This window comes from Chiloscyllium plagiosum, chromosome 34, assembly GCF_004010195.1.
Source record: "Chiloscyllium plagiosum isolate BGI_BamShark_2017 chromosome 34, ASM401019v2, whole genome shotgun sequence".
In the NCBI taxonomy this organism is placed as follows: Eukaryota; Metazoa; Chordata; class Chondrichthyes; order Orectolobiformes; family Hemiscylliidae; genus Chiloscyllium; species Chiloscyllium plagiosum.
In genome coordinates this window covers 38,670,659-38,689,348 of record NC_057743.1, presented here as the reverse complement: position 1 = coordinate 38,689,348, position 18,690 = coordinate 38,670,659, and the positions used below count along the sequence as shown (strand labels likewise).

Here is an 18,690-nt window from a genome sequence, read left to right as displayed (position 1 = left end):
GATGCAGTACAATGTGGATAAATGTGAGGTTATCCACTTTGGTAGCCAAAACAGGAAGGCAGATTATTATTTGAATGGCTGTAAATTGAGGGAGGGGAATGTGCAATAAGACTTGGATGTCCTCATGCACCAATCACTGAAAGTAAGCTTGCACCTGCAGCAGGCAGTGAAGATGGCAAATGATATGTTGGCCTTCATAGTGAGAGGATTCAAATACAGGAGCAGGAATGTCTTACTGCAATTATACAGGGTCTTGGTGAGACCACAGCTAGAGTATTATGTGTAGGTTTGCTCTCCTTATCTGAGGAAGGATGTTCTGGTGATGGAGGGAGTGCAGCAAGGGTTTACCAGACTGAGATGGCAGCACTGACATATGAATTGAGACTGAGTCAGTTAGGATTATAATCACTAGAATTCAAAAGAATGAGGGGAGGGAAATCTCATAGAAACCTATAAACTTCTAACAGGACTAGACTAGACAGGGTAAACACAGGAAGTGTGTTCCCAATAACTGAGGAGTCCTGAACCAGGGGTCGCAGTCTAAGGATACCGGGTAGACCATTTTGGACTGAGATGAGAAATGTCTTCACCCAGAGAGTAGAGACCTTGCAGAATTCTCTGCCTCATAAAGCAGTTGAGGCCAAAACGCTGGATGTTTTCAGGAAGGAGTTAGATGTAGTTCTTAGAGCTAAAGGGCAGAAAGGGAAAGGGGAGAAAGCGGGAACAGGTATTGAGTTGGATGATCATATTGAATGGTGAAGCAGAATCAAAGGGTTGAATGGCCGAATGGCTCCTATTTTGTATTTTTCTCTGTAAGATCATTCCAAATTTCATAACCTGTTGAGAGAAAAACATTCTTAGCTCCAATTTAAGTGGGAGGTCACTTACTTTGCAAGTTTATTTTTATTTTTAAGTTCTTTGAGGAGCTGGTTAATAAGCTGGGGAGGACGAGAAGGTAATTTTCAATTTGGAGATCAGTGAACCCAAACAGCCAGTGCATGATGGTACACAGCTGTCTGCTTCAATGCAGGCAGAAGTTAAAAACTTATTCTTTTCAGTCAGGTAAAAAATTTCAAAAACAGCTAGGAGTTTGTATGTTAGAATGAGCACATTAGCTTCCGATTGGCCATTTCAGCTACTGCTGTGCGTTTTGAGATGCTGGCATTCTGAAGAAGCTTCAGCAAGGCAGCAGCAGCCTCTATCATAGCAGTTTACCAGTTGCCAGCTCCTACAGCCTGGTACTGATTGGTGCCACTGCATAGTGTTGATCTCTCCCCGTGTCTGTGTGGGTTTCCTCCGGGTGCTCCGGTTTCCTCCCACAACCCAAAAAAATGTGCAGCTTAGGTGAATTGGCCATGCTAAATTGGCCGTAGTGTTAGGTGAAGGGGTAAATGTAGGGGAATGAGTCTGGGTGGATTGCGCTTCGGCGGGCCGGTGTGGACTTGTTGGGCCGAAGGGCCTGTTTCCACGCTGTAAGTAATCTAATCTAATCTAATCTCATGACTGGTCCAGTTCAGACACTTGCACTTAATGATGACATACGTGCCCAAACCCAAACTGAGAAATTAACTTCAAACAGTCACTTGGCAGTACAGAACCTGAACACTGTCATTGAAGCTTTTCATCTTGTACTCATTGGGATGGATGCAGGGATGGCAAATATCAAAGAGAGGAGAAGTTTATAACACAAGGGGATGGGTGCTGATTGCTTGGCAAGTTGACTCTGATTGGTTGAGATGTTGCCATGGCGATTGCACCCGGCTACCTTTTCTTGCACTGTTTAAGTTGTTGCTCCATTTGAAGTTTGGCATTCTTGCAATGGTCCTGATGGGTGCAAGATGAAAATCATATTTTGACAGCAATAGGCAATAGGCAAAGGAGCTTCTGCTCTTCCCTCTGCTGCCCTGGTCTTACTTGAAGCTGTTTGGCCAGGCGAGCTCAAACCAGGAGTTCCTCTCACTGCATGGAAACTTCAACGAAGCATTAGTGTGTGAGAGGGATTTACTGAGCACTTTGAGCCAGTGCCAGGCTGACTGCCTGCATTATGGGGCACAGGGTGAGGCAGATGATTGTGATCTCACTCAAAAAGTTGGGTTTTGAAGGAAAGTTTTCCCTAACAGTGTCATGTGATTTCCCAATGAGACGGATGTCTTTACATCTCCCACATTTGGCTAGAGCCAACACCCCGCTTTTCCAGATCACTAGACAATAGCAGCATCACAGCGACACTGTGTTGAAGCTCCTTGAGCTGATTCTAGTCGCCTTCCAGCTGAGGAGCAGAATGCTTTCAGCTACTGAATAAAATTCCATTTTCCAATTCAGAATTGTTCTCCTCACCTTTCTCCACATCATCTGGAATGCATTCAGCTCAATTCAAATTCCTTTAACATAAAATAGAAGCAGGAGGAGACCATTCAGTCCTTCAACGAGATCATAGCTGGTCCTACTCCAGCATGTCATGCCCATACTCCTTGATGTTTTTAATGGGAATAGGGTGGGACATTCAATGAGCCGCTTTGTGCCTTCCTTTTGCCACATTTGAAACAGCACTTTTGTTTTCTATTGATGACAACCTACCTTTTAGTACTTGAGTGATGATACAGGGATGTGGCTCCAATCATGTTCCACCACTCCTTGCAAACAAGGAGATGTGTCAAGCACAAATTATACTTGAGTGTTGTCCAAAAGTTAAATAAACACCCTTGCAGTGAGTGGGGCTTGACAGAGCAACATCAGCAGATTTACTGATGGCTCACTTCAGTCTGGGTGCATAGGGAGCACTATCAAGAGCAGCTGGCATTGAATTTATGAAAACTGTCAGCTAAATTGTTAAAAATATATATATTCCCCTTCTTTAACAAATAGTTTCCCAGATACACCCATAAACATTAATTTCCTGTTTTTACTTATCCCTTCAAACTACAAGTTCCAGATATGACAGTTTTATGGATGATGCAATAATTTTTCCTTGTTTAAGACTTTATTGAGAAAAACAGACTGGTGACAGGAGGAGATGGGAGGTGCAGGAAGCAAGTTGTTTTTTTAATAAAAAATGGCAAATGCATCTCATTATTAGAGGGATTACCAGTTATGCAAACTAAATATTGTCATAAAATGTGAAAACACAATAACAACATTCAGTAAACGGATTTTGGATTTAAATATGAAAATAAAGAGTTCTAAGGCAAAATATAATCCAACCTGTATAGCTGCTTGAAGCTGAAAGGTGTATTTGAGAGATGTTTGAAACAAAGAGTTGATAATTCCGACTTGCCCACTGCCAACCCTCCAGTGAATTTGTACATCTTGTTATAACTTGCTGTTTTATCTTCCCCTCAGTTACAAAGGAGTATGTTGAATCCAGTGCTGTAGTTGCGCTTACACGTAAATGAACCAAATCATTGAGCTGATTTTTGCATATTTTGTTTGCCACATTATTACAAGGAGCCAGTGTGAATGGAGAAAGGGGTGGAAGCCAATTATCCGGGAAAAGAAAGCAGCATGTTGGGAGTTGGCCAAGGGAGTTACTGAGGTGGGGGGGGAGGTGCTCCGGAGGCACGGAGAATTCAGTCTGCTCTTCTGATAGCCCATGCTTCAATCATAAGTCCCTTCTTAATTGTGTACATTTGCAGACCACACACACAGAGTTTCGCAGAATGCACACTGAGCACTCAACTGAGCTCCCAGTGGCCCATCTAAATTCTACAGCAACATTTCCCATTTATTCTCCACCTTTACCTTTAATTCTCTGCCCAAAGGCAGCTCCAACCCACAGTACAAGTTTCATTTATCACACTACACTCAGAAGTCCCAATAAGGCCAGGTTTCTCCTCCCATTTCTTGTCAATTCCAGTAGCCAGTTCAATCCTATCCCTCCAATCTATCGAACCTCTGATCCCAGTAAAGCTCAAGTCCTCCCTCTGCTTCTCACTGTCATCATTCTATTTTCTTAGCAAAGTGTCTCCTGGGAAAGTTCCTGTTTGAATATGACAATGTTTTGATTATATTTAATCAGAAATTCATTCCCATTTAGAGAGAGTTAAATTGCTGTTATTTTGTCACATTCCTTTCTCACTGAGGGAAGTACAGTCAGCCACAGTGGGAATGATAGACTACAGTCACACTTCAACACTGTAGAACCTGCTGTCACCCATCCTCTCCCCACAGAACCCGAATTTACATAGGAACAGAAATAGGCCATTCAGCCCCTCGATACCCTTCTGCCATTCAATGAGTTTGCGGTTTAACTGTGATTGAACTCCATCTGTCTGCCTTTGGCCCATATCCCTTAATACTCTTGCTTAACAAAAACATTACCTCTCTCAGATGTAAAATTAACAACTGATCCAGCACCTATTACCCATGTGTGGAAGAGAGTTGCAAACACCTACCTTCTTTGTGTGTAGAAGTGCTTCATCACATTTCTCCTGGACAGTCTGACTCTGATTCTCGGACTCTGCCCCTAGTTCTAGAATCCCCAGTCAGTGGGAATAGATTATCTTTATCTGCCCTGTCTTTTTCTGTTAGTGTCTTGAAGACTTTGATCAGATCCATCGTTAACCTCTAAATTCCAGAAAAACTAGGCCTAATTTGTGTACTGTCTCCTCACAAATAATTCCAAATAGAAGTGATGATTTTGTAAGCTAAGCTCACCACTGTTTTGGACAATTGTGTGTGCTGTGTTTGTTTCAATGATACATTAGCACTGTGGTATGTAGCGGTGCACTCAGGAAAACCAGGTTGCTGTGGCTACCTTCACATTTATCTGCATGTTATAGCCCAGAGTTAGGGACAGCATTGGTAGAGGCTCCAATTTTCTTTCCATTACATGGCTGTTCAGGAATCTCATTGGCTCTTACTGCCTGCCATCGGCATACTTTGGGAATGAAGGATTAACAAGTTCATACTTAACTTGTTGGCTGTATTAAGTACGCACTTCCCTTGGGTGTCAAGTCCCAGAATGGGATTCCAACCTGGAGCTTAGAGACAGAGGCATTGCCCACTGCACCTACAAGACTTTTATACCCAATGCAACTCGAAAGTAAACCCGGATCATAGGCATTGTCTGATTGCAATTGTAGCCTTCCAGTCCGAAACACAACATGTTGGGATGTTAACAAGTCTCATCCTGGTGCTGTACCTGTGTCATGTCTTGGAGATAATTCTGTCTGATGATTGAATTAGTTGGACTTTTTTGTAGCGTGAGTCCTAGCTACATAGCATTCTGGGTGGCAATTACCGTGATGCTCTGGTTGTTCATTAGGTGTGTGTCACGGACTGAATTCCTCAGAATAGTGATACCTGATTGAGAATATTAGCAAGGCGATTGTGTGTGTGTTGGGGGGGGGGGGGGGAGGGGGAGCTGAATCAACTTCTTCTCTAATTTGCTGTCTTTTTAATGGACCCACACTTTCCTCCTAGCTAATCTGAGCAGCAGAATCAGACAGGTTGAAGTACAATTACAGTGAAGGTTTGATATGCAGTGTGCAAAATTACGGATAACTATTTTCCATCTGCCACTTATGAATTATGAATTATAAGGACAGTTTTGTGCTACAGATTCATGTCCACGCGAGGTTGGTTTGGGAAGTAGATAAACTGATTCCACTTTAGAACCATTACTGACATAAAACGGGAAGGTTGTCTGCTCAGCCTGAATTTATACCCAGGTCACTGAGTGGAACTACAATATTCTAACAACTGTGTCTTTGTCTCCTCTGTATACAAACCTTCCTTATCTTTATTATTATTTCTCAGTAATTATTTAAACAGAAACTTCCCAGCCCCACACACACTCACGGTACACACACTGTCACTTACACTGACACACATTCCCACACACACACACAAGTTGATATACACACCCACACTGACACATGCACTCTCTCATATATGTATACACACACATACACTCTTCACACACTCACACAATTTCACACACATACACAGTCACATGCACTCTAATATACACTTTCACACATATTTTCACACTTGCACTGTCACACACACACACATACATGTGCACATGCATTCACACACACACTCTCACACTCATTCTGTCCCACACACGATCAGATTCCTACATCTTCACTCTCTGCAGTGACGCGACCATTCTCCCTCCATTCTCAATCCTTGGCCTTTTTTAGCAAGACAGTGTCCAAAAATTAATTTGATCCTGAAATAGATCCCAGCAGATGGAGCTATGAACGAATGCTGAATATTAACGCATTAGGAAAGTCATTTCCATTTCTTGGAGGGCAGGAACCTACACTTCATTGGCCCACCACCCAGGCACCACCACCTCCACCCCCTCCCAGCCCAGAATTCTTCCAAGCATGAACACACTCTCAGGGGCTACTCCAAGTTTTCATAAAATGCCAGAGACCTCCCCTTGCAAATATTGAGACCGTACTCTTATTACTGAAAATAGTTTATTTCACTGCACAGAATGTGCAATAGTGGGCTGGGCAGACTGTAAGATGCAGAATAATGCAGGCTGAGATTTGACAGTCATGGGGAACCACCCCCCAGATCCCCCAGCGGAAACTTACAGTGCATGTGGTACCATTCTCATAACCTTGCCTGATTGTATGAATCATCTCAACCATGACATCTGTGGGGGGTTTTCTGTTCTTTCTTCAGCCTCTCTCAGCCTCTTGTCAACTTCATAGGAGTACCTGGTGTCTTGTTCCATCTTTAGAGAGCTGGGTTCTGTCCCTTGGATCTCCTTTCACTGATGAATCAAACTGTTCTGTTCCCTTCTCGTCACCTTGCCTCTGTCACCTTGTCGGGAACATTTACTGTTACAGCGAAATAAACAGATGACCAATATTCTCTCCCCCAAACCAGCCTCACCCCCCCACCCTCCCATCCCCAGCTCGTATTTTCATTATGAAATTGTTCTCTGCTGGGCACTTAATGTTTTAAAGTTCTTTATATTTCATTGCAGTAATCTACCTGCTGACGGCTTCTACCCCAAATCACCCCATCTGCTCAGAGAATGCTGGTTGGTTGATTTTTTATTTTCTGAAAATGACCTGAAGTTGTGAAGGTGATAGGGGCTGTTCCTGCTGTGATCAATCACTTTACCTGTAGCTCCCAAGGACTTAGATTCCTGCCTGTCATTGAAGGGGTGAAATCATCCTGGAGAGATGAACAAGTTGATTTGCTTGAAACTGCATCCTTGTGAATTTACAATGATGTTTCTGGAGAGAGGTCTCAATCACCAACACCCGTCCTGTATCTCTAATTATTTACCAATAGAGTAATCCCTTTAGTTAGCATGGCCACTCTCTAAGACGGAGCTCTGTCTAACTGCAGCTTTAACCAGCCTATCCCTCCCTCCCTCCCGCCCTCACTCTCCCTCCCTCAAGTGAAGGCCTGTCTGCCTTGCAGAGTTGCCCTGGTGTTTCCCCACATTAAAGATTAAACGCTGGGGTATGAAAATGTTTGCTCATGAGATACAAAATTATTGGAGATGGAATGGAAAGACCAGTTTGACTGTATGAGATTGTCCACAGTGCACTGGGGGATTTGTAAGTGAACACATGTTGCCTGAAGTACAGGACTGTGAAGGTGGAGTATGTAGGGAGAGTGGTTCCTATGGAAACCTCCAACAGTACATCGTACTAGGCCCAGGACCCAAGCAAAGTACATAAGAATGTAAGACCCAGGAGCCGGACGAGGCCATTCAGCCCCTTGCTCCACCTTTTGACACAATTATGGCTGATCTCATCTTGGCCTCAACTCCACTCTCTAGCCCAGATTCAAAACCTACCAACCTGTTACTAATTAAAAATCTGATCATCTTCACCTTAAATTTACTCAATGTCCCAGCATCCGTCACACTCAGGGGGAGTGAATTCCACAGATTCACAACCCTTTGAGAGAAATAATTTCTCCTCATCTCTGTTTTAAACTGCTACCCCGTTGTATTGAACCATGATCTCTCATTCTGGATACATCCTCTCTATGTCTACTTTGTCACTGCCTTTTGCATCGTATATATCCCTCAGTTAGATCTCCTCTCATTATTCTAAACTCAAGAAAGTATTGACCTAAACTGCTCAATCTTTCCTCATAAACCAAAGCCCTCATCTCTGGAATTAATCTAGAGAACCTCCTCTGAACTGCCTCTAAATGCAGCAACATCCCTCCTCAGATAAGTGATTTCAAGATTGTACGCAATACTCCAGGTGCTGTCTCACTAATGCTACCCATGTCCTGTTTTCCTCGGTTTCTCATCAAGTTTCACAGATTGCACTGTGTGAATATGGGGATCAGATTACCAAATAGCAGAACCACAGGGAATGGCAGGTTTTTCACGTTTAGCTTGTCCATGGTGTTCCAAAGCCTGAAAATGCCACCAATCCCCACTGAGACAGACCTGTTGAGATGGTCAGAATTCAGCACCATATCGATTGTCAGCTAACCTCTAACCTGGAAGGACATTTCATTTATTGAACCTGAAGTTTCAATCAGTCAGAAAGGAATACTGTACATTTGTGTTTAAAGACTCCAAGTCAGCTAATGAAGTAGAAAACTAAGACTAAAACTAAGTTTTTCTTTATGGAGTGAGTTTATTGACTTGCTCAGTCTCACAGCTCTTGTCTTACATCCTGGGTGACCCGGCTTCCCCGTATTTTTTTGTGCCTTTTTCACCTCTGAACCTTTTTCTTCACCGTCAAATCACCTATGTTACTTTAATTCTTTTATCCTCCACCATTAAATCACCCGTGTTTCTGGATCGAATACCAATTTACATGCAAAGCCCATTGGGGTCAATGCAATGACCACAGATGTGGGAGAAAGTTAGGGAGAGAGGGAGGGGACTAAATTAAAATGGAGTCAATTCAACCTTTTCAGAGATATTATATCACACACCTCTGGAGAAATTTGGACTTGAACTGAGGACTCTTGGCCCAGAGGTAGAGACACTGCTACTGCACCACAAGAACCCACTCTCCTATTTACAAGTAGGTATCTACCAGTTCAGAGATGTTATGACACACTCCTGGAGGAGATGGGGCTTTAACCCTGGGACCCCTGGCCCATGAGTAGGGACACTACCACTGTGCCATAAGCGCTCTTTTAATTATATGTACCCAAAGACAATTAATACCTACCACCTATTCTTATTAACCATAACGGTGACATTAACAAACCATAACAAGGTGACTGACAAGACATTAAAACGCAACTTAAAACAGACATTGCATATTCCATGAGGATGCCATAGTGACATCATTAGCTTAGCAACAGTATCTCCAGGCACCAGCAGGGCCCAGTCTTTGTCCGGGTTACTACTGCCTCTGACAATACAAAAGGAAAACACCACACCAGGCCCTGTTGCTATGCTGCCAGCTAAGCAGCAGAACTCCCCACAAACTGAAACTTATTAGGATTGTTATAACACCTGCAGACAACTATGAACAGAGAAAAATGATTTTTGCAGCTTGTATTTCTGAGTAATGTCTATTATCTAAGTGCCACCAGAATAAAACTCAAAACCTGCCTCTAAAATGTCAGCTACCGAGTCTGAAATTTACATCAGACCAAATCTGATTTGAATAATTAGCTTTTGCCTTTGTTTTTCTTATTGATACAAACAGGCATGAGGCACCTTCAATGCAATAAAATACTTTCAGTGGCTGAGATGGAGAATTGAGAGGGATCATTGCTCCCATTTGGTCATATTGACCTGGCCAATGGTCATTTCTCAGCTGTTTGCATTCCCATCCTCGGGAATTGTGGAATGGCCACAACACATTCACGTGACATTTGTTAGTGATGATTACTGCCTTTTTTAAAATATTTAAGATAATGTCGTGGCCAGGGGAGATAAAGTTTAAAAAATAAACGAAGTCTGATTTGGCCCAGAAAGACAAATGTAAATAGATAAAATCCCAAATTATTTGAAATGAATTTATAGCCTTATTGTGTTTGTGCCAAGCCAAACCTGCCCCACCCCAGCACTCCCCCAAGCATGAACACACTCTCAGGGACCACTCCAAGTTTTAATACAATCTCAGAAACCTCCCCTTACAAATATACAGAGTACTCTTCTTACTGAAAATAGTTTGTTTGACTGCGCATGAGCACTTTGGGTACATGATTGAGATGGGAAAGGTGGAACTCTGAAATTCTGAAATCATGAGGTTTGGACATTTACAGGATCACCTATAAAGGAGCTTATCAATGCAAAGAAGCTGCTAAAGGTCACTCACCCAGTGGCAGGCCGATTTGCTGAGTACTGATGGAGAATTCCAGTTTGCTTCCTGCTCTCAGAGGGGTGGCCAGAGGTAGGGAATGAGGGGAAATGGTTATTGGGGGAGCTGGTGGTGTATTGGTAATGTCACCAGGAATCTAGAACCCTAGGCTAATGATCTGGGACAAGGGTTCAAACTCCATGATGGGGGCTGGTGAAATTTCAATCTGAAAGCTAGCCCAATGGCCCCCATGTACGCACTGTTGATTGTCATTAAAAACCCATCTGGCAGAACATAGAACAGTACAGGAACAGGCCCTTCGGCCCACCATGTCTGTGCAAACCATGATGCCATTCTAAACCAATCTCATCAGCCTGCATTCAGTCACATCCCTCTATTCCCTGCCTGTTCATGTGTCTATCTAAATGCCTCTTAAACATTACCTTCGTCTCTGCTTCCATCACCTTCCCTGGCAGCACACTAGAGGCACCTGCCATCCTCTGTGTAAAAGAACTTGCCTCACAGATCTCCTTTAAACTTTGCCCCTCACTCTAAACTCTGCCTCCGCCTCCACCCCCACCCCTGACCCCCATCCCCATAGTTGACATTTCCACCCTGGGAAAAAAGCTCCAAATATCCACTCTATCCACACCTCTCATAATTTTATAAACTTCAATCAGGTCACCCCTCAGCCTTTGTCATTCTAATGAAAACAATCCAAGTTTGTCCAACCTCTCCTTGTAGCTGAATTCTCCAATCCAGGAAACATCCTGGTAAACCGCATTTACACCCTCTCCAAAGACTCCACATCCTTCCTCCCGTGTGGAGACCAGAACTGTACACAATGTTCCAAATATGGCCGTACGAAAGTTTCAGACAGCTGCAGCATGACTTGTCAAATTTTATAGTCAATGCCCTGACTGATGAAGTCAAATGGCATTGATGCAGAGTCCTCCTGCTACATTTATAATGTTACTGAGAGATCAGTAAAAGAAATCTCCTCTGCCACTACACCCCTCACCCTCACCCAATTGGAAATGTTAGGGGTGTTAAAGGGATGAGTGTCCTCATGGCTGACCAACTGTTTTGTAACATCCCCAAGAGTATGATGCTCGGTACATTTAATCCAGGCCAAGTATGTCATTACTCTCTTCTCCTAACGTAGAAGCAGAAGCAGGAGGAGACTATTCAGCCCCTGCAACCTGCTGCACTATTCAATATGACCACAGTTGATCTTCTACGTTAACTTCACTTTCTCGTGCTATCCCAGCATCCTTTGCGTCCCGCCATGTCCAAAAATATATTGGTCCCTATGTTGAATAGAATCAACGACTGAGCATTCACAGCCCGCGAGAGAATTTCCAAGGCCAGACCCCCCGCTAAGTGAAGAGCTTTCCTTGACCACACACCACAAAACTATGACCCCCCCTGGTTGGAGACTCATCAGCCCTGGGAAACACAGAAAGTAATTTCGATAGAGTGAAGCTCAGCCGTTGCTGCTGGATTAAGTACTCTGTCAGAGTATTAGCACTGTCAGAAAACACAGAGTAGGAATAAATGAGTCATTTTCTCATTCTCAGACTGTAACTAGTGGGGTACCACACGGTTCAGTACTTGGGCCCCAGTTGATCACAATATATATTGATGACTTGGGACCAAATGTAGTATTTCCATGTTTTCCAATGATACAAAGCTGAGTGGGACAATCTGCTGTGAGGAAGATGTAAAGAGGTTTCACATGGATTTGGGCAGGCTGAGTAAATGGGCAAGAATGTGGCAGATGGAATATCGTAGAGAAAAATGTGAAGTTATTCACTTTGGTGAAAGGAACAGATATGCAGAGCATTTCCTAAATGGTAAGAGGTTGGAAAGGTTAGGTTCCCTTATTAACAAAGATTAACATGCAGGTGCAGCAAGTTTTTAGGAAGGTTAATGGGATGAAAGACTTCATTACCAGAGGATTTGAGTACAAGAGTGAAGTCTTGCTTCAGTTGTGTTGGAGTTTGGTTAGACCTCATCTGGAATATTCCAGATTTGGTCTCCTTATCTCAGGAAAGATATTATTGCCACAGAGGGAATGCAACCATACTTATTCCTGGGATGGTGGAGCTTCCAAAAAGGGAGATTGGGCCTATATTCGCTACAGTTTCAAAAAATGACAGGTGACCTCATTGAAACTTATAAAATACTTCAGAGGGTTGTGATTCTTCTATCAGAGAGGGTTGTGGAAACTCCATCTTTGAGTATGTTTTGGGTTCAGATTGATAAATTTCTGATCATTACTGGCATGCAGGATAATGATGATGACGTGGGTATAAGACATTGAAATGTTTGTTCAACCTTAATCATGTTGAATAGCAGGACATTTTTGATGGGCTGAATGGCCTGATCCTGCTTCAAACCGTGGGACCCACGCTTATGTTTTACACACTTTGTTACAGCCGTGCGCACTATCACCCCCCAGTACCACAGCGGCTGGTTACATAGGTCACAGTGCAAGATCTGGGAATACCTGTATACAGAGATATCTGACATTCATCCGTTAATAGCTAGGATGTCCACTGATTCCAAATACCAGAGAATACTGATTTAGTTGACAGTCAGACATCAGAATAAAAATGGTATGGCTAAAGACAAAGACCCAGGAGTTTCACTGAATCAGTCTTGTTCTTATTCCCTCATTTGCAGGTTCTCTGGCAGTCAGCAATGTGGACACATTCACTGTGCCTATCAGTACAGAGAGCACTACCACTGTCTCGATCCTGAGTGCAATTACCAGGTACTGTAACCAACTCCAGGACACAAGTTTAACAACATCAGCTCACCTCTGTTTGTTTATTTATGCTAAAATATGTTTAAAAATAACATTCTTCATACAGTTGTCCTCAACTTTGGTATCCTATACATTAAAAAAAACTGACAAGTGCAGAATAAATGAATTTCAGTGAACGCGGAGTTTACAAACGCAGGGAAAATCTCAGCGGGTCTGGCACCATCTGTGGAGACTGAAACAGAGTTAACATTTCGATTCCGATATGACTCTTGGTCAGAACGGTTTTGTGTTTTCTTGTGTTGGTGTAGTCCCAGTAGCACCTCCCTCTTACACTCTGAATGAAATAAGGAACTCCAGATATTGGTGATCAAACGACAAATAGAGGAATAGCTGGAGAAATTCAGCAGCACCTATGGACAGAAAAACAGAGTTAGCATTTCAGGTCAAGGGAGAAGGTAGAATTATAATAGATTTTAACAAACCAAAGAGACAAATAGAAATCCTGTTGGGGAGGAGAGCTGAGCCTCTTCAGGAGAGTCCTCCTTAGAAGGTTCAAGAACCACTTTTCAAGGGGAATTAGGGATGAGCAATAAACATAAGCCCAGCCAGTGACACCCACGTCCCACAAATGAATATAAATGAAAAGCAGAGGCAGTGAATTGGGGATTAGTGGCAGGGGTCAGTTTGCATTGATGGCTGGTTTGCAATCCAGAGTGACGCCAACAGCCTGGGTTCAATTCCCACACCGGCTGAGGTTACCATGAAGGGCTCTCCTTCTCAACGTCTCCCTCCCCTGAGGTGTGGTGACCCTCAGGTTAAACCCACACCAGTCGTCTCTCTCTCTCTCTGAAGACAGAGCAGTCCTGTGGAACAATGGCGACTTTAGCTTTACAGAAGCAAATCCTGCAGATTCTGGAAATCCGAGGTTTTGAAGTGTAACCAGAATTCCCAGTTTTAATTTCAGATTTACAGTATCTGCTGTCTTCTGTTTTTGTATTTTCTATTTGAATGAGGAATTAACCTTAGGCTGAAGAGCTCGTTGTGGAACAGTGGAATTCTCTCGGGTTTCCAGTGAGGAGAAGGTGGGGGAGGAGAAGGGGTACTATTCCCCTTGTAGAAAACACAGGGGTTAATTGGACCACAGTATCTGTACATGCATGGAACATAGACATGTTAGTTAGTTAGTCCCTGCATTGCTGGTGCAAATAAGGTGTGAAGTCATTAATGAGACATATCAACCCTGACTTAACCCTTTATTGCTCAGTGAGAGTGAGGTCTCAATTGGATGGGATTCAGGGGAAGGACAACTTAATGCAATGTCCCCCTCAACCTGTTGGAACCTGGATGGTGACTGGAAAATCCCAGTGGAACTCTGTTCCTGAATCTTGCATTGTGTCCGATGACATGTAGGCAGGATAAAGCCAATGAAGTGCAGACACAGAGGCCACCTGCTATTTTTAATGCTGTTCCCCCAACCCCTGACTAAGTCCTGCTCCTGATTTTGAAGTGGAGGTGCCGGTGTTGAACTGGGGTGGACACTTTGATCTTTTGCTATAAATTCTGTGTCCTATGATCCTGCCCTACTAGCTACTTGACGAAGAAGCAATGCCCCAAAAGCTCATACTTCCAAATAAACCTGTTGGACTATAACCTGATTTTGAATACTATTTAATATTGTGGTTCCAGGTTACGTAGTTAAATTGCGTAGGGGAGGATAAAGTGAAGTTAGTTGGAAAGTGGGTGTCTCAATGTGGAGCCAGGTGGTGAATGAGGTGCTGCAGGACTAGCAGTGCTTTACACACTGCTCCAAGAAACAATCTGCCATGTAATCAACAAGAACCCCTCCTCTCGACCAGATTTCCCTCCCCTTCCCCTAGGAAGCCCATATGCGGCATTCACGTCAAGGCTGGGAGTTCATTCACTTCATTTGTACTGGTCTTAATGTGGGAATGCTTGAGGACAGAATGGTGTTGAGAATGTGTTGACTTTGCCTGTTTGCGGAATGTGGGATAACTCCAAGGACTCTGTGAGCTTGTTGCAGAGGTTTGGTGGGAGCGTTTGGGGCCGGGAAGTTCTGATTTTCCTTACCCCCAACCATTCCATACTGTCCCTCCCCATTTCCTCAGTGCTGGTGTCTGGTGGCAGTGAGTTAGTTTGGGAACAGTCACGGGGATGCAGGTCTTTCCCCATTACCAGGTACAGTGGCACCACTCAAGCAGATCTGAACAGGAACCCTGTGAACTCAGAATACAGCTTCACCAGCCCCTGTACTACATTACTATTTCTGTGTAACTCATTTTTCCATGCAGTGCTTAACATTTGCAAGAACAAAATAAATTAATCAATTTCTAAAAAAAAGTGCAAACCAGATTTACCTCCTGTAATATCTTGCAGCTTTTATTTATTGTTGATGATAGCGCTGTGATTTCTATCACATGGGGGCTTTTTCTTTCCATTAAAAATCATTGCCTTCATGCCAGCTGGCCAGGATCCTTGTTTACTGTTGCCACCGTCAGTCTCACCATCTGTTGCCATTTTTGTGAAGAACATCCCTCTCCTTGCAGACTGAATTAAAAACATTAAAATTAAATATCGACTAAGTTCTAGAATGGGGATAAATCAGAACGCATGACAAATTACTGGGAACATTCAAAATCAGAATTTCCTCTTTCTTTCATTTTTTTAATCACACATTATTTCTCTCACCTTCACTCTATCCCTCATTCTATCTGCTTTAGTCACAATCCCTCTCTCTATCCAACATTCTCTCTATCCCTCATTCTCTCTTTCACTCACATTCCTGCTATTTCACAAATCTGTCTTTCATTCCTTTTCCTTCTCAGTCTTTTTCATATTCTTTCTCTTTCATTCTCCCTACCCTCTTTTATTCTGTTTATCCCTCTCTCATTCTATAACCCTAGTCCTTCCGCTGCATTTCTTCTCTGAAACAGCACACATTCTGCCATCTTCCTTTGTAGTTCTGATATCAGTTGGAGTTTATGTGGCAAGTTAAATTAAATGATAATGCAACAATTCTGCCTGAATGTGCTGCAGTAACCAGCGATTAAACACTACACTGTATTCAACTTGTCTGCAAGTATTATAACGGGAGATGTTGGCGCCCCTCTCCATGGTTATGTGTAAGGTTTCTCCTTCAGGTACACTTCCCAGCCTGTGTTGAGTTCATTGACCTCAGTGTTTCTCTCAAAGGACACTGCTCCTCCTGATGCTGAAGCAGTCAGGTTAGTTTGAGGTCCCTGCACTTAAAATCGAATGTCCTGCCAGCAGGAAGAGGAAGAGGAAAATCATGCTTAAAGGTCAGACCAGGCCCAGAATGTCCTTAAAAGCAACACCTGGAATGGGATCCAATCCCACTATTCAGCTAAACCCTTGAAAGAAATGTCAGCTCAGCAAAGGAGGACAAACAACGAGCTTCAAGCAATAAGCCAGAAGTTTACCCGAGAGGCGAAGTTAATGTGCTCTGACAGTAAAACTACAATTGGCGACAGATACTTTCAGATTAAGTTTGCACTGTTTGATATTGTAATCGTAACATCATAATGTCAAATGTATAGATTTATAGCTTTCTTAACAAAGCAACTGCATCAACATCCAGAAGAGTTTAGAAGAGGCAGAGATGATCTAATTGGAACATTTGTTTATTAATTGGAACAAAGACAAAGCTTTTCACTGTGCCTCAGTACACGTGACAATAAATTCAATTCACATACAAGATCCTGAGGGGACTTGACCAGGTGGAAGTGGAAACAATGATTCCTCTTCTGGGAGAATCTACAACTAGGGGTCATAGTTTAACATTGACAGTCACCCATTTAAGAAAGAGGAGAGAAAAAATATCTTAGGGTTAAGTGTGTTCGGAATTCCCTTCCTCAAAAGGCAGTGGATACAGAATCATTAAATATTGATAAGGCAAAGGGAGATAGATTCTTGCTGGCCAAGGGACAGGGTGACAGATTATCAGTGGGATATGCAGAAATGTAGAGTTGAGGTTAAAAGCAGAACAGCCATTATCTTATTGAATGGGGGAGAGGCTCGACGGGCTGAATGGCCTACTCCTGTTCCTTGATTACAAGTTCATAGCGTTACTTTCACAAATATCACACAGAGTAATTTTAACCCTGCACTCTGCTGTGACTACATGCAGTTCGGATAGATTCCTCTTTGTATGTAGGACACCTCACAGCTCTCTAAGTCTAGCTCCAAGTTGGGGTGCCTGTGTGCAACCCTCTGTTTGTGTGTTGTTTCAAGGGATTTCATCAATTCCTGTTGCAAACTTTCAGAGGCATTCAGGGTTTACACAGCTGGTGTTCCGAACATGATGAACATGGAGATGAGTGCCCACTGTCAGAGCTGCAGATTTCAGAGCGGGATAAGCAATTTATTCAATTGGAGGTGCTTGAGAAACCAGTTCTGGAGAATGGAGTTCTGACTGAGGAGTGGATAAATCTGATTGCTTCAGCTCATAAAATAAGCTTATCCCATGAGCAAGATTGTATCAGTGTAAACTAGTTAGAAGCATTACACTTTACACTGTAGAGAAAGAAAGAATTAACATTGAATCCAATATGTATCTTCTTCAGAACTGAAGAAGATGGCTCCAAAGAAGAGTCAGACTGGACTCCAGACATTAACTGCGTTTCTCTCTCCACAGCTTCTGCCAGACCTGCTGAGTTTCTCCAGCATTCTGTGTGTTTGTTTCAGATTTCCAACACCTGTAGTAATTTGCTTTTATTCAACCTCATCCTGCAGATTGATGAACAAGGCGAGATCGTGAGCCCTGGTCCGATCAGCCTATTGCAAACCGGTATAATAGAGACACTAGTCAAAAAGTGTGGTGCTGGAAAAGCACAGCCGGTCAGGCAGCATCTGAGCAGCAGGAGAGTCGATGTTTGAAGCATAAGCTCTTCCTGTCGAAGATTTTATGCGCAAATCGTCGACTCTCCTGCTCCTGGGATGCTGCCTGACCAGCTGTGCTTTTCCAGCGCCACACCTTTTGTCTCTGATCTCCAGCATCTGCAGTCCTCACTTTCTCCTAATAGAGACACTGTCCACTCTGTTCAAATTCCTTGCGATCTCCTGGAATCCAGGAGCAAATTCCTGATCCCGGTCCTGGCTCCAAGGCAGTGAAAATCTGACCCTTCCCAGGGTGAGAGGGAAGAGGATAAGCAAGCCAGAGCCCACAGGCAGGGGCAGAGCACAGTGGGCAGGGGGATAGGTAGGTAGCCTGTCTGTGACTTACCTGCTCCTGTCAGGATGTGGGTGAGTGAGCAGCCCATTATTAAGAAGGCAAGGCTTAAAGAAAACGCTTTCCTTTCACAAGGTAAAATCAAACGAGTCAGCAGAAGAAATGCCATCCACCAACACTTAAAGCTTGAAATGGACTTTAAATTATGGAAACATTAAAAACAGTTAAGCTTTTACAAGCAAACTGTTATGACATAAGGGATACACTTAGACAACTGTAAAGTGTTATCTAATAGCTGGTGTACAGACATTTCTATCCCCTACCTGTGGTATAAAGAGGAACTATAAAGGGAGTTCTGTTTCTGCTGGGGGTTTCTCTATTTCAATCTGCTATTCATTATGGTCCTGGTTGGTGATAATTTACTTCATATTTTTACTTGGCGTTAACATCTAAGGTGGAATTTCACAGCCACTCCACATCCCCCTACTTTCTACTACCTCATC

At 43.2% G+C, this 18,690-nt stretch overlaps 1 protein-coding gene across 9 annotated transcripts in view; it reads left to right on the top strand.

Annotated features, from left to right (window-relative positions):
• Positions 1-18,690, top strand: part of casz1 (castor zinc finger 1) — a 385,070-nt gene that overhangs the window by 301,784 nt on the left and 64,596 nt on the right. For 5 of the 9 annotated variants that reach the window (XM_043676249.1, XM_043676244.1, XM_043676245.1 and 2 more), the window contains exons 10-11: positions 6,950-7,006; positions 12,897-12,987. In XM_043676249.1, the coding sequence (XP_043532184.1) occupies positions 6,950-7,006; positions 12,897-12,987 (148 nt within the window). The remainder of the gene's footprint in view (positions 1-6,949; positions 7,007-12,896; positions 12,988-18,690) is intronic. The other 4 variants (XM_043676251.1, XM_043676248.1, XM_043676247.1 and 1 more) reach the window with 1 other exon arrangement.